Below are 13,337 nucleotides of genomic sequence, written 5' to 3'. Positions count from 1 at the left end.
TCTCTTTCACTTTCCCTCTTGTGGCCTGGAGGGTTGAACTCAGGCCCTCACATTGACCTACATCCCAGTCTATTTTTGTATTTGAAATTTTTTTATTCTGACACAAGGTCTCACTAAGTCACTGAGTTGCTTGACCTGGGCCCAAACTAGAAAGCCTCCTGCCTCAGCCTCCCAGAGAGCTGGGATGACAGACGTGCACTACCATGCCGGGGTGTCATATTCACAGAAAAGGATAGTTCTTTACGCAAGATACCCTGGCTGCAGGTCCCTCACCCGGGTGTCCTCAGTGGTTCCACTGCTTTCTGTCTCTCACAGGGCCACCTGAGTGAGGGGTACGGACAACTCTGCAGCATCTACCTCAAACTGCTGAGAACAAAGATGGAGTACCACACCAAAGTGAGTCCTGCGCCCCTCGGGAGTGTGCGCCCAATGCCCTAGCCGGCTGGGAGGCAATAATGCGGCCGCAGCCAGGCCCCAGAGGTCCACGGCATGGACGGGGCTTTGACCTTTGTGTTCAGAATCTCCTGTTCTCCTTTCACAATCGAGGACTCACATCCACCAGGCTGCCTTAGGGAGACGTCACTGATGACCCACTCCACTGCTAAAAACTGTTCCTCGTGAGTCGTCACACCACATTAACCTGCTTTTAACCAGTGTCAGGCTTGGTTGGCATTTCAGCACCCCTCTGTGCGGGGAAACTGCCGGGGACCAGAGGACGCGTAAGCGAAGGCACCGGGTCTGCTCCAAGAGCTGCACAGGGCGTGGGCAGAGGGACTCACACTCTCCACTGTGGCCTGGAGCAGCGTGAAGGAAGCCTCCGGGTCGGGAGGGGCCAGTCTCTGTGACCTGGGGCCAGGTGTAAATCAGGCGGAGCCAAGGGGCCACCTTGTGGGAGAGAAAGCAGTGTGGGCCAGGGAGGAAACGGAGAAGGGAAGAGGTGGAGGAAATTCCCGCTCTTGTGTCTTTCTCCGTGCTGTCTGCAATGAATTTGAAGGGTAGCTTTGCCTGTCCACACTGCTGTCCCCTGTTGAGCGTTTTACAGCGGACAAACTTAACAGGACAGCAGCCATTTAGCATAGGTGTCACTCCTTGGAAAATGCCTTTTGGAGAGCGATTGAGTCGCCAGCACCCTCGTGTGACTGCTCATTGGTGAAGCTTGGATTTGAACCCAGGCCTGTGGGACACCACAGACACCTCCATGGCTGTTCCTCCTCACCTTCCATGTGTGTCGCTCAGCAGCTACCGTGGGCCAGAACTAGGAAGCTCAGAAGAGAGGTCTTGCCCCACCCTGGCCTCTAGAGTCTTCCAGGGAGGGACAATAGCAGGAGGGCATAAGTGATGTGGCTAAGCTCAGGCTTGGGGGACAGTAGTTATCTGGCACTTTGCCCTCTTGGTTGGCTGCTGGTAAGGAATCCAGCAGGTGTGAGTGGGTGAGAATACAGGAGCAGAAGTAAAAGATGGAGACGAGTAGGCCTGGGGTCCTGAGAGGACAGAAGAGGTGTCCTGTGCCCTTGTGTCCTCTGTCTGTACCACTTGTAGCCCACAAGCAAGTACCCAGTCCAGAGTGGCTGAGAGGTGACAGGATGGAGGAACAGGGAGGGGCAGTCCTGGGCACAGAAAGATCTGGCCCTCCTTTGACAGCAGAAAGAGGGAGGGAAGTAGAGGACTGGAAGTTAGGAAGGGAGTGAACAGTTGGGGCTGAGGCCTCTTGCTTAGGGCAGAATACTGGTTGAGAAGGGAGCTGGTACCAATGGTCAGGGGTGTAGGCAAGGGGTCTGTGTCAAGGACTTTTGAAGGGTACTATTATAGACTGAATGTGCCCCCACTTCATATATTGAAACCTCAGCCCCCAGGGTGGTGGGGTGGGGGCTTAAGGTCAGAGGTCATGAGGGAAGATTTCTGTGTACCTCATGAGGGACAAGCCAGAATGCGGTCCTCACCGGGAACAAGATTTGCCAGCACCTTGACCTTGGACCTTGAGAACTGAGAAGTCACTGCCAGTGTTCAGCCCGAGCTGACAGAGATGGATGTGAGGGCCAGAGAGTACAAACGAATAGTGACACCAGCTATGAGCCCTTCTTTGGAGACATTTGGCGGCTGGTCCTAAGTGTAGTGTGTGACAAATACCCAGGCCCAGTGGGCTTTCATGGCAGTGTGACAGGAAGATGACTGTTTAGATGGGCCGGGAGGGTGGAGGAGCATCAGGCCACCAGCCCTAACTTCATCCCAGTCTTGATGAAGGGAAGGAGCATCCAGAAAGGGGCCAAAGAGGCTGAGAAAGGAAGAGACTGCAAGGATGAGGCCCAGATGGTGCGGCAGAATGAAGGATGTGGTGAGGAGGTCTCTAGAGAGACAATGCCAGGTGATATAGTAGGGTCTCAAGTGCATGTCAAAGGTCCTGGAATTGTAGAAGTAAGATTTACAGGACCTGGCTGCCACAGAGGATGGCTGTTGCCTAGATGCCAGGGACTTGGGTGAATGTAGTATAGTGACCAGAAGCCAAGTTTGTGGAGCAGAGAAACCTGGGGACCCGAGAAGAAAGCAAGTGCGGCCCAGCCTTGGCAGGCAGGATGGTGGAGGATGAGCCCACCCGTACAAGACCCCACAGCTCCCTTTCATAGGGCAGAGGTGAGGCTGGAGGCTTCCCTGAAATCTGGGGCCGAAGCAAGTTGGGGGAAGGCTGGCCAGCTGCAGAATGTGGACACCTGACGCCCAGGATAGTGGGGGGTGGCATGAAGGTTCCCCAGGCTGCCCGCAGTTCCTGGAAGAGGATAGAACGTTGTGACCACACTCACAGGATGCAAAGGGAAGTGGGAGCCAGAATCGTGTCTCTGCTGCTTCCTGTGGCCTGGGCCTTCCCTGCCCCTACAGCAGCTGCCAGCTGGGACTTCCTGGTAGGAGAATGGAGGAGGGGACCCCAAACTTTGGAGCCCCAGCTGTCCCCTTCTGAAAGATGGAAAGTGATGAACTGTGAAGATAGCTCAAGGTTGTGTGTTTGTGATCCCTAGGATAAAACCCAGGGCCTTGTACCTGCTAAGCAAGCACTCTACCCCTGAGCTCTACTCCCAGCCTCAAAAGCAGGGTTGTAAGGCTCAGCAGGCTTCAGATGCCAGCAGTGAGCTGGTATCTTTGTGTGCCTGGCATGAGCAGTGGGCTCGAGGCTGACGCTACACAGATTAATTGCGAAGAAGTGGCCTTGCCCAGGGTGCGCATGCCCACAGAGGCGCTGGAGCTTGCTAATCATTCCCAAGGGAAATAATTCACAGAGCGATTCCAGCCTCACCAAGTGCACCCTCTGCCTGCAGCTCCAGCACCCTCTGGGCCTTGCACCCAGTTCAGCCCACTGTTTCTCTATACCCAAAAGCCACCCAGTTTTTTTTTTACTCAGACTGACCCAAGTCCATGCTGCAGCTTCTGACCAACCTGTCTCAACCCTACCCTAGGGTCCTTAGTTCCCAAATGAGAACAACTTCCTACTTGAGGACTGCTGTGGGGAAAAGAAGAGGGTGCTTGGCAGGTGTGCGGTATCCCCTGCCTCTTGCACCTGCCCTGCTGGTCCTGCTCCCCACTGTGCTTCCACTACAAAGGTTCCTGACCCAAGCCCCCACTCTCCCACCTGTCAGTCAATCAGAGGCTGCTGAAAACCCACATAAATTCAGCCTTCCCTAGCCTGATACAGTAGTTTTGCTGAGGGCCTGGGAATTTACATGGCTGACACATTCCCTGGGGCCACACTTGGTGAAGCACAGTGGAAGCTTGGGTGGAATAAAAAAAAAAATCATGGCCTCCTACTGCCTCTCTCCCTCATCTCAGGGTTTCTTTTCATTTATTTATTTATTTATTTTAGGGAAGGGACTACAGGGTGTTCAGGGTCTTACTACTAGATCAAACTCCAAGGGATCTGCCTGTTTACAGCCTCACTAGCTCTAGGATTACAGGTGTGTGACACCACGCCCAGTCTCAATTGCCATCTCAGTATGCCCTGGGGGCAGGGCCTGTATAGCACATTTCAGGATTTTTGTCTCAGAAATTAACTGCATTTGCTCATCTGTGCCCTGCACCCTTGTCCTGTGGCCCCATCTTCTTCAGATGAACCATGTGGACAAAGAGGGCATGATTTTTCTCTACAAATTATTTTTCTCTACAAGTTATTTTTCTAGTTCGTTTCACTATTTTGCAAAACCTGAGAAGAGGATAGATGTCCCTTTTACTTTTTTTTTTTTAATCTTTTCTATTTATTTATGTATTTGGCACAGGGTCTCACTGTATACCTCAAACTCGATCCTCCTGTCTCAGCCTCCCCAGCGCTGGGACTACAGACATGCACCACCACCATCATGCAGGGCTGGGGATCCAACCCAGGTCCTTGTGCTTGCCAGGCAGGTGCTTAGACTACCAAGCTATTGCACCAGTCTGAATGTCCCTTTCTTAAACTCAGCAGCATCTCTGAGAAAGGTCAAAGGACAGTGGGAAGGGAATGAACCAAGGATGAATCGATGTGCACTGCCCTGTGAGCAGTAGATGGCTGACAGGCGACCACTGTCCCCCTGGGGCTGCATTCTACCATGGAGAGAGACGGCAAGGAGGAGCTCTGTCTCCTAGCTCAGAGGGTGACACAGAGCGTGTGTCCTTGCTGCATGTCAGTCATGGCTCTCTGTGTGGGAGGTCGTGTGGACTGGCCCAACCTGCCTGAGAAGAGTGGAGCCGCCCTTAGATGTGTCTGCTGTGCAGACGCTGTAGATGGCTTGCTGCCTGGGCTTTGTTGGGCTCCAAGGAGACTCTTCATGTGCCCTGTTCTGACCTCTCCTCTCTGTTCCCTCCCAGAACCCCAGGTTCCCAGGCAACCTTCAGATGAGTGACCGGCAGCTAGACGAGGCTGGGGAAAGTGATGTCAACAACTTGTAAGTAGTGACTCTCATAGCTCTGGGCCCGGTGGGGGAGACACTTGTGATTCTGTCACTTCCTGTTAGGGTCATAGAGAGAGGGCCTGATGGCCAGGGCCAAGGTTGGGTAGGGACAAAACCCCCTTGGCGACATGGCCTTCGGGCCACATCCAGAGCCTCTGCTTGGGCATCTCACACCTCAGCTTCCCTCCATGTCACTCTCCACTCCCACCCAAACACCAGTACCCATCCTTCGTTGCCTTTCCATGTCACTGCGGATTCTGTCCTGCTTGTTATTATAGTGGCCTCAATACCCATGAGCTGGGTACTGACTGTTGGAGCTGGAGTGTGCGTGTGCACATGTGCACTTGTGCTCATATGTGTGCGGTGAGGGACTGAGCAGCAGAACAGGGTGCGTGCAAGGCTGGGCAGGGGATGGGCCAGCAGGGCATGGCTTGGAGGTGGAGGGAGCAGTCCTGGGACTGATCGCCAGCAACAGGCACATAAACACAGCCACCTGCCTCTGGCCTGTGGGACTGACGTGCTCTCTCTTCTCGAGTCCAGTTTCCAGCTAACAGTGGAGATGTTTGACTACTTGGAGTGTGAACTGAATCTCTTCCAAACGGGTGAGTCTCTTCTCTCTGTTGCCTGGTTCCCAGCTGGCTTCTCCACTGGGCACAGCTGTCGCAGCCCGCACTCACCCTGCTGCCTCAGTGCTCACGAGTGAGGCTGTTCACACCCGTCTCTGCCACCTCATTCCTCATGCCAGGAGGGGCTGAAGCTCTTCTGTATTTTCTTTTTTTTTTTTTGGCAGAACCAGGGATTGAACTCAGGTGTATTTTCAAAGCTGTTAGTTTCCTATCAGTCAGAAAGGTCCTGCAGGCCTTCCTCCCGAGGCCTGGGTCTCTGAGGTCTACAGATGGGTCTCGCCTCTCTGACAGCCACAGTCTGTGGCTGCGGCCTGGGCTGTCCTTTGCTTCCTTCTTGTGTCATCAGAGCTGGGCTATCCCTCAGGTTTCCACTCAGAATGTATGGCTTATGTCTGCTGCCTAGTTGACAGCCATGTAGCCCAGCAAGCCCTGCTCAGCTGGCAGAGGCGGCTGCTCCCAGCCAGGCTTCCTTGTGCTGAGACCTCAGGTGCCCCCCGATCCTTGGCTACTGACGCTTCCCAGGCGCGCCTTGACTGCTGCCTTTTCTGCAGTGTCTCTCTTCCCCTCACCTTCCAGCTGGGCTCTGCTCCTTTCCCTGAGGGACATAGAAGCCCAAGTCCTGAGATTCGCCATGTTTCTAGACCAGGATGTGACTAGAGGAGCACATGGCACACCGAGCGTCTTGCACGTGCTGGGCAGCCTCCTGCGTGCACGTTTAGGGCCTGAGCTTGGGCTCAGGCTCTCTGGTCCTGAACTGCAATTTCCTTGAGTGTGTTTAGCCAGGCGGCAAGAACCTCCTGTGAGTGTCCTGTTGTAGCACTGGCCAAGGCCTGTGCCAGTACACAAGTTCCCTAATACTTTGACCAATCAGTTCAGCATAGAATATGGGCAGAGAAATGCCAGAAACAGTGGGAAATTGTGATTTGTGGAGAAAAGAAGATAGCAGGCTGGTAGCAATGTATTTGAGCAGGGCCTTATATACAAGTAATAAATTTGCTGGGTGCAGTAGTTCACGCCTGTAATCCCATTACTGGGGAGGCTGAGGCAGGAGGATTGTCATGAGTTCAAGGCTAGCCTGGGCATTCTAGGCTGGTCCTGAACTACCTAGTGAGACTCTTGTTTAAAAAAAAAATTCAATAAATATGTAAGAAATAAAATACAGACTGTGTGTGGCATTCCTGGTCCCATGAGAGAAGTGGTATAGATACATCCATTGTTCTTTTTAATTGGAAGGACTTGCATAAAAGAATGTGAACAGAGCTAGGCATGGTGGTGCATGCCTTTAACCCTGTCACTTCGAGGCTAATAAGACAGGAGAATCTCAAGTTTGAGTCCCATGTGGGTAACTAAGCACAGACCCTGTCTCACAATACTGTAAAAGAATAAAAAGAGAGGGTATGAAGCTCAGTACCAAGGCCCTGGGTTTAATCTCCAGTGTCTCTTTAAATGAAATTATGAATGAAGGCTGGGGATGTAGTGTGACCACAGATGGCCACCAGCTTACAATGGGTGGGGACTTGGGGTTTTCCAGCCTTTGAGGTGGTGGGAAGCATGCCCATGCAACCAGCCTGTTTGCACCCTCTCTTCTCAGTGTTGAGTGGATGACATGAGCTAGACAGCATTTTATATAAAATACACTTTGTGTTAGATGGTTTTGCCCAACTGTAGAGTAATGTAAGCATCCCCCACACTGAGGTGTTAAATGCATGTTTTTAATCACACTATTTTATTTACAATAGACGTAACTGGGACACAATCCCATCGTATGTTGGGGAACAACTATATTTAAATTGATGACAATTAGATAACTCATAAAAGTCAAGTCTTAGCTGGGCACCGTGGCACACACCTATAATCCCAACTATTCAGAAGGCTGAGGCAGGATTGTAAATTAAGGATCAGCCTGGAAAACTTGGCAAGTTTTCATCTCAGAATAAAAATCAAAAGCATTAGGGGTACAGGTCAGTAGTAGAGCACTTGCCTAGCATGTGTGAGGCCTCCAATTCCAGGAAAAAACAAAAAAACAAAAAGCCAGGTCATCAATTGCACAGGCCATGTTTCAAGAGAGCGCATACTGAGAACATTTGCATCATCACAGGAATCTACCCGGGGGATTCTCCTGGAGGCTAAAGCTTGTCAGCTGCCAAGCTACAGAATACGCTCTCCAGCCTTGGCGATTGCTCGTAAGCATCACCAGGGAGTCTTTGGAAAACTACCAAGGCCTCAACCCTACCCCGACCAATTCAAACACAGTGGAGGCCTGAGGGGTGGCCGGGGCTTTGCTGTGTCCCACATGGTCCTAATGAGCCTCGACTCCAGAAAGCTCCACAACACACTCTGGGCTCCACATGAGTACCTTCTCACTGGCCTCACAAGACCCTTGGAGACATGTGCTCCTGTGACCAGGGGCCCTGAGAGGCTGACTTGTCTGCTGCCACCTTGCTGTAGAAGGCGCTGGGCGCCAAGGGACATCCCTGGAAGGCTTTGGGAAACCGGGCGAGCAGCCCGGGAGATGGAGCCGGCTGTGCTTCCTTGCCAGCGTGCAGCCGAGGAAGCCAGGAGACATGGGTGGCTGCCTTGCAGTGACAGCTGCTCTTAATTTGCCTTAAGAAGAAAAGCTGCCTTTTAATTAGAATTGTTTGGGATTTTTTTTTTTTTTTTTTTTTTGAGCTGCCAGACTAACCCTGTTATAGGGAAGCTGGGGAGACAGTGCACGTGCGACTCTGGGCTTCCCTCTTGCTGCTCCGCCCACAGGAGGACCTCAGGGAAAGTCATGTCATTGCCTGCCATGTGCAGAGTCCCCGGTGACAGGGAGCAGCTGGTGTAAGAAAAAAACCCCACCCTGGCCAGGGTGAGCTGAGGGTCTGCAGCCAGGCGGCCAGTTGCTGGGTCCAGGGACTCTGGCAGGGGCAGCCGCTGGTGGAGGAACTGCAGGAGCAGCAGGAGGGTAAAAGGCAGCATTGTTCCTGATGGCCCCCATTGCTTGGGTCAGCCTGAGAGCCCCGTGGGTCAGCTCCTAAGCCCTTTTCTTTGGCCCCTGTGGGCTCTCCAGTTGTCACCAGGTCTCCTGCATGTGTCCCCCGTTTTCAGTGCCCTGACAAGCAAGTGGCAAGCCACAGCTGAAAGATTCCCTTTGTCCTCTGATCAGTGTCTGATGTCTCCCCACATATGAGCTAGTATGATTGCCAGGTCTGGTGCTTCCAAAGCTTAGGGATTACCATCAGACTGTGTCCATGCATGGACTCAAAGTAGGCAGAGTAGGCTCTGAGTCAGTAAACCAGGGCCAGCCACAGTGCTGTGAAGCAAGCCAGGTTGGCTAGCTCCGTAGCTCCTTCCCACCCTGAAAGTGGCTTGTAATAACACTGAGGGCTGACTTGAATAGTACTGCATCTCCCCTTAGATCAGAAGCTCTAAGCAAAGTGTTGGGTGCAGGGATGGAAACTTAGGAAGCTTCTTAGAGACAGAGAGGAAGGGCATCTCCTAGAGTAGTTGCTCTCCCAGGCTGCAATTAAATCTTTTCTTTCCTGGGCTGCCTCCTGGGGTTTTGCGCAGGGTAGAACCTCGCTTCCCTGTTCATGACACACCAGGTTGGTGGCCTGTCCTTAGCAAAGGCACTAGATCAAACCATTGGTGGACTCTGCTGAGTCTTTCTCTCGGTGCAGCTACTTCTTGGCTTTGTGACTGCCTTCAAGTGACTTAAGTTCCATTTCTACCTGTATAGTGGGGATACTTTTCCCATCTCAGGAGGGTCATAAGGTTTAAATGTCCTAGACAAAATAATGCATGCACAGGATGTGTGTACCCCATGTGTGTTGGACCCCCCACCTTTGCAGGCCACCCTATACTTGCCTTGCTCTATTGCTTTTCTCCCCCTTTTGTTTCCCAGTGTTCAACTCTTTGGACATGTCCCGCTCCGTGTCAGTGACGACAGCTGGGCAGTGCCGCCTTGCCCCGTTGATCCAGGTCATCCTGGACTGCAGCCATCTCTATGACTACACTGTCAAGCTTCTCTTCAAACTCCACTCCTGTGAGTTCGAAGCTGCAGCCACTGCATGCAGCTTGGGCCATGGGGAGGGTCACAGACTGAAGATTTCCTGGGAGCAGTGTACCCCCTTTCAGTGCCCTGGGCCTTCTGCTGCTGATACAAAAGGCCCCGGAGCTCCTGGCCATAGTGAGCGAAGGGGCCAAGCCTTGATGTCTGCAGGCTGCTCACCTCTCCTCCTCTAGCTCCACCATGTCACCAGTCCTCCAGGCCATCGTGTGTTCTAGGACCCGTACAAAAGTCTGTCCAGACCTACATGAGCTAAGACAGAGATCTCCAAACTGTCAGCACCAGCCCTTTATACAGATGGAATTTGATGCAGAAATAGAAAATGAGGACCGCCAAGCCTCACGGCAGGTCCCTAATGATCATACAAGCTTTCCATAGTTTTGTATACTTCCTGTTTAAAATGATGTGTCTGGGCTAAACTCACTGCTTAAGGAAGTCTCTGGTAGGATCTGTGTCAATAATGTACATCACCATATCAGTCTGACCAAGGTGGGACTTGGGCCGCGCTCCAAGGCAGCCACTGTGAAGGGTATACTCCACTGGAGATGTGTGTGAAGGAAAACTGGGAAAAACCAAAGCTTAGGTGGATACAGTCAAGGGTTTGTAGTGCAGAAGGGATACAGCTGTACTTTACGGGGGGGGGGGGGGGGGGGTTATCCACAGCTGTGTTCACAGGTGAATCATGAATCCAGGTGTCTGATGAGACAAGAGGAACAGCATCTAATGGAGCCAGCCGGGAAGATTGGGATTTGCCATTCAGGGATTAGAGAGGTTTAGGGCTGGCCAAATAATTCAGCGGGTTAAAGCGCCTGCTTAGGTAGACACAGGAGCTGGGAGTTTGATCCCCAGGCCTGCCTTGCTGGCCCCGTCCCGGGGGCACCCTGAGATACCCTGACTGGGACTGGGCGTGGTGGCATGTGCTTGTAATCCCAGAACTTGGGAGGCTAAAACAGGAGGATCACTATGAGTCCAATCTACACAGTGAGACCCTGTAGACCCTGTCCTAAAATAAAAAGAGAGAGAGAGAGGCAGGCAGGCAGGCTTGGGACAGTGGCTGTGCGAGGAGGGAGTGGAGAGGGTAGGCTGAATCCCGAGAGAAGGGAAGTAGTTTTTAACATGCTACAGAATTGCCATGCAAGAAAAAAAAGAAAATTGCCATGCAGCAGAACAGTACTGGTTTCCTGCAAGGTGGTGAGTTTTGAGAAGACACGAGTGATTAGATGAAAAAAACTTCTCTAAAAGCAGGGCAGTCCATGAGACCCACACTGCAAGCCTCCGGGTCGGGACCCTGTGTGCCCAGCAGCGGGTAGGGAACGCCAGACAGTACAGGTTAAGTGTCCCTTCTCCAGAGTGCTTGGGAGCCAAAAGTTTGGAATTCCGCAGAGTTTAGGGTGTTTGCACAGACTTTCCTAGTTTGATGTCTATAATCCGTAAATCCAATCCAAAGGTTTAAATAGGTGTGGGTTTCAGACCATTTCAGTGTCTGAGCATTTTGGATTTCTAGTTTTCAGATTGGGGATTCTCGAGTTGTATATACATCTCTAAAAATAAACATTTATTTTTGTTTCAGATGTACAGATGAGTTATAAAACAATAGAATTCCAGGTACCCCAAACCCAGCTCCTCTTCTGGTTTTGTTTTTTTCTTTGAGACAGGGTCTCGCTAGGTAGTTCAGGCTGAGCTTGAATTCACTATGTAGCCCAGGCTGGCCTTGAACTCACAACAGTCCTCCTGCCTCCGCTTCTCGAGTGCTGGAATTACAGGCATTCAGCCCATGCCTGGATTGTTTATGTTTTATTTTATTTTTTATTAATTTTATTGAGAAACAAATAGCAATGAGACAGTTTCAAAACAGGTTAGTAGGACAGTTACAATAATTAATACATTGCATATTGTTGTCTTCGTAGTAGTTATTCATAGTACAAGATGCAGATATGACATCCTATCCAAACACTATTAGTGCAAATCTTTTTTTGTGTGTGGGTTTTTGTGTGTGTGTGTGTTTTTGTTGTTGTTTATATTTTAGGTGGTATATTTGTCACCACTACTGAACTAGTACTTTATTCAGATTGTTTATTTTTAATTACTGAGGTTTTCCCAGTTTTTACCCTCTTTCTGTCCTGGGATCCCATCCAAGATCCCATACAACATAGTCATCTTGTCCCTTAGACTGTAGGATTTTCCAAGAGTTCCCTTGTCATGATGAAGGTTTTGAGTATCGATCAGGTTTTTCTGTAGAATGCCCCTCAACTCTGTTTTTCAGACATTTTTCTCACAATATGACTGTGGTTGAAGGTTCTTATGTGAAAGATCCCAGAGATAAAGTGCCATTTAGTGTAGTGCCCGCTTCTGCCCCGCACCCTCCATACCAGACCTCGGGGCAGCTACTGGGGAGGACTCAGGCCCACTCGGCTGGCCCACTCTGCAGCCCCGCTGCAGCCAGGCGCTTTAGTCCTCCCGGCTCATGGTCTTCCGATTTCCCCCAGGTCTCCCAGCTGACACCCTGCAAGGCCACCGGGACCGCTTCATGGAGCAGTTCACAAAGTAAGTGGCCCGAGGGGGAAGGAGGGCAGTCAGAGCATGCTGTGGAGTCAGTTACTCCACATGGGGCCTGTGCCTTGAAAGCCTTAGCAGCGGCAGAGATCTCTGTATATCTATAACATGACAGAGAACAGCTGAGACAGCAGTAAGCCTACCAGTGGCTGGGAGGTTCCACTGGCACTTCCAGAAGGGGTCTCTGAGAAATCCCACAGCAGGATACAGGAGAGAGAGGTGTCACCTGTCACGCTTTACCTGCTTTGTGTTAAGACATCCTCCTCCCCACGTCCTCTTTCATGTTCCCTGGTCTGATACCATTTACATGCCGATAGCTCCCAAGCATGTATCTGCAGCCAGGCCTTCTCAGCTGTAGTCTCATGTACCCATTTTGACACCTCTATGCCAGACTTAAACTTTAGGTTTTTCCCAATGAAATATTTTCCTCCCAGTCTTTTCTGTCTCAGTAAATACTGTCATTGTCTACTTAGGCCAGGAATCTGACCCTCAATTTCTACCCCATGTCTAAGTCCCTCCACAGATTGAGTTCACGCCCTAACAGTGCATCTGGCTCCATCCAGGTTTCCATCTTTCAGCAACCACTGTGGCCTGCCAGGGCGCTCCAGTACTTTCTGATCCCTCTCCTTCCTGTTCCCTCCTCTGCAGGGCCCTTCTAGCCTGGCCATCTTTGGTCATCTTTTGTCACCCTGTGAAGGCAAACTCAGGCCCTGTGGGTTAAGTCAAATTGTTCTCACTGTCTCCTGATCATCCAGTCCTGCCCTACCTCATATCCTCACACACACTATCTGTTTCTCTCACAAGTTCTTAGCACAACTTTATTTTTGTTTGATCATTTTATCCATTACTGTATCTATGGCATCGCCTCCGACAAACAGCAGTCAGTGACGTGCATACAGTGGCTGGTAAGCCCTAGAATGAATCAATGCACTGACAAGTCAGCTCTGTAATCTAGGAGAGATAGAGCTTGTCCAACTAAGGAGTGAATCATGCTGGTACATTCAATGGGAGACATGAATGACCCAATGAGAAGTATGGCTCCTCCCTAGAGTAAGTGTCCCAAGAAGAGAGCAGGAGAGGCTGGGGAGATAGCTCAGCAGCAGAAGTGCCTCCCTGGCAAGTGCAAAGACCTGAGTTCAATTTATTCCCAGTACTGCATGCTGTGCCAACCCCGAAACCCAGCGTGGTAGCATATGCATG

At 51.2% G+C, this 13,337-nt stretch overlaps 1 protein-coding gene across 4 annotated transcripts in view; it reads left to right on the top strand.

The window, feature by feature from the left end:
• Nucleotides 1-13,337, top strand: part of Hip1 (huntingtin interacting protein 1) — a 154,776-nt gene that overhangs the window by 118,041 nt on the left and 23,398 nt on the right. For all 4 annotated transcript variants that reach the window (XM_023714413.1, XM_004630442.2, XM_023714415.1 and 1 more), the window contains exons 5-9: nucleotides 316-396; nucleotides 4,825-4,901; nucleotides 5,448-5,509; nucleotides 9,420-9,560; nucleotides 12,071-12,128. In XM_023714413.1, coding sequence (XP_023570181.1) covers nucleotides 316-396; nucleotides 4,825-4,901; nucleotides 5,448-5,509; nucleotides 9,420-9,560; nucleotides 12,071-12,128 — 419 coding nt within the window. The remainder of the gene's footprint in view (nucleotides 1-315; nucleotides 397-4,824; nucleotides 4,902-5,447; nucleotides 5,510-9,419; nucleotides 9,561-12,070; nucleotides 12,129-13,337) is intronic.

Source organism: Octodon degus, unplaced genomic scaffold (genome assembly GCF_000260255.1).
Source record: "Octodon degus isolate 3935 unplaced genomic scaffold, OctDeg1.0 scaffold00035, whole genome shotgun sequence".
Taxonomy (NCBI): Eukaryota; Metazoa; Chordata; class Mammalia; order Rodentia; family Octodontidae; genus Octodon; species Octodon degus.
Note: the sequence above shows the minus strand (reverse complement) of the source record. Positions and strands in the feature narration are given on the sequence as shown.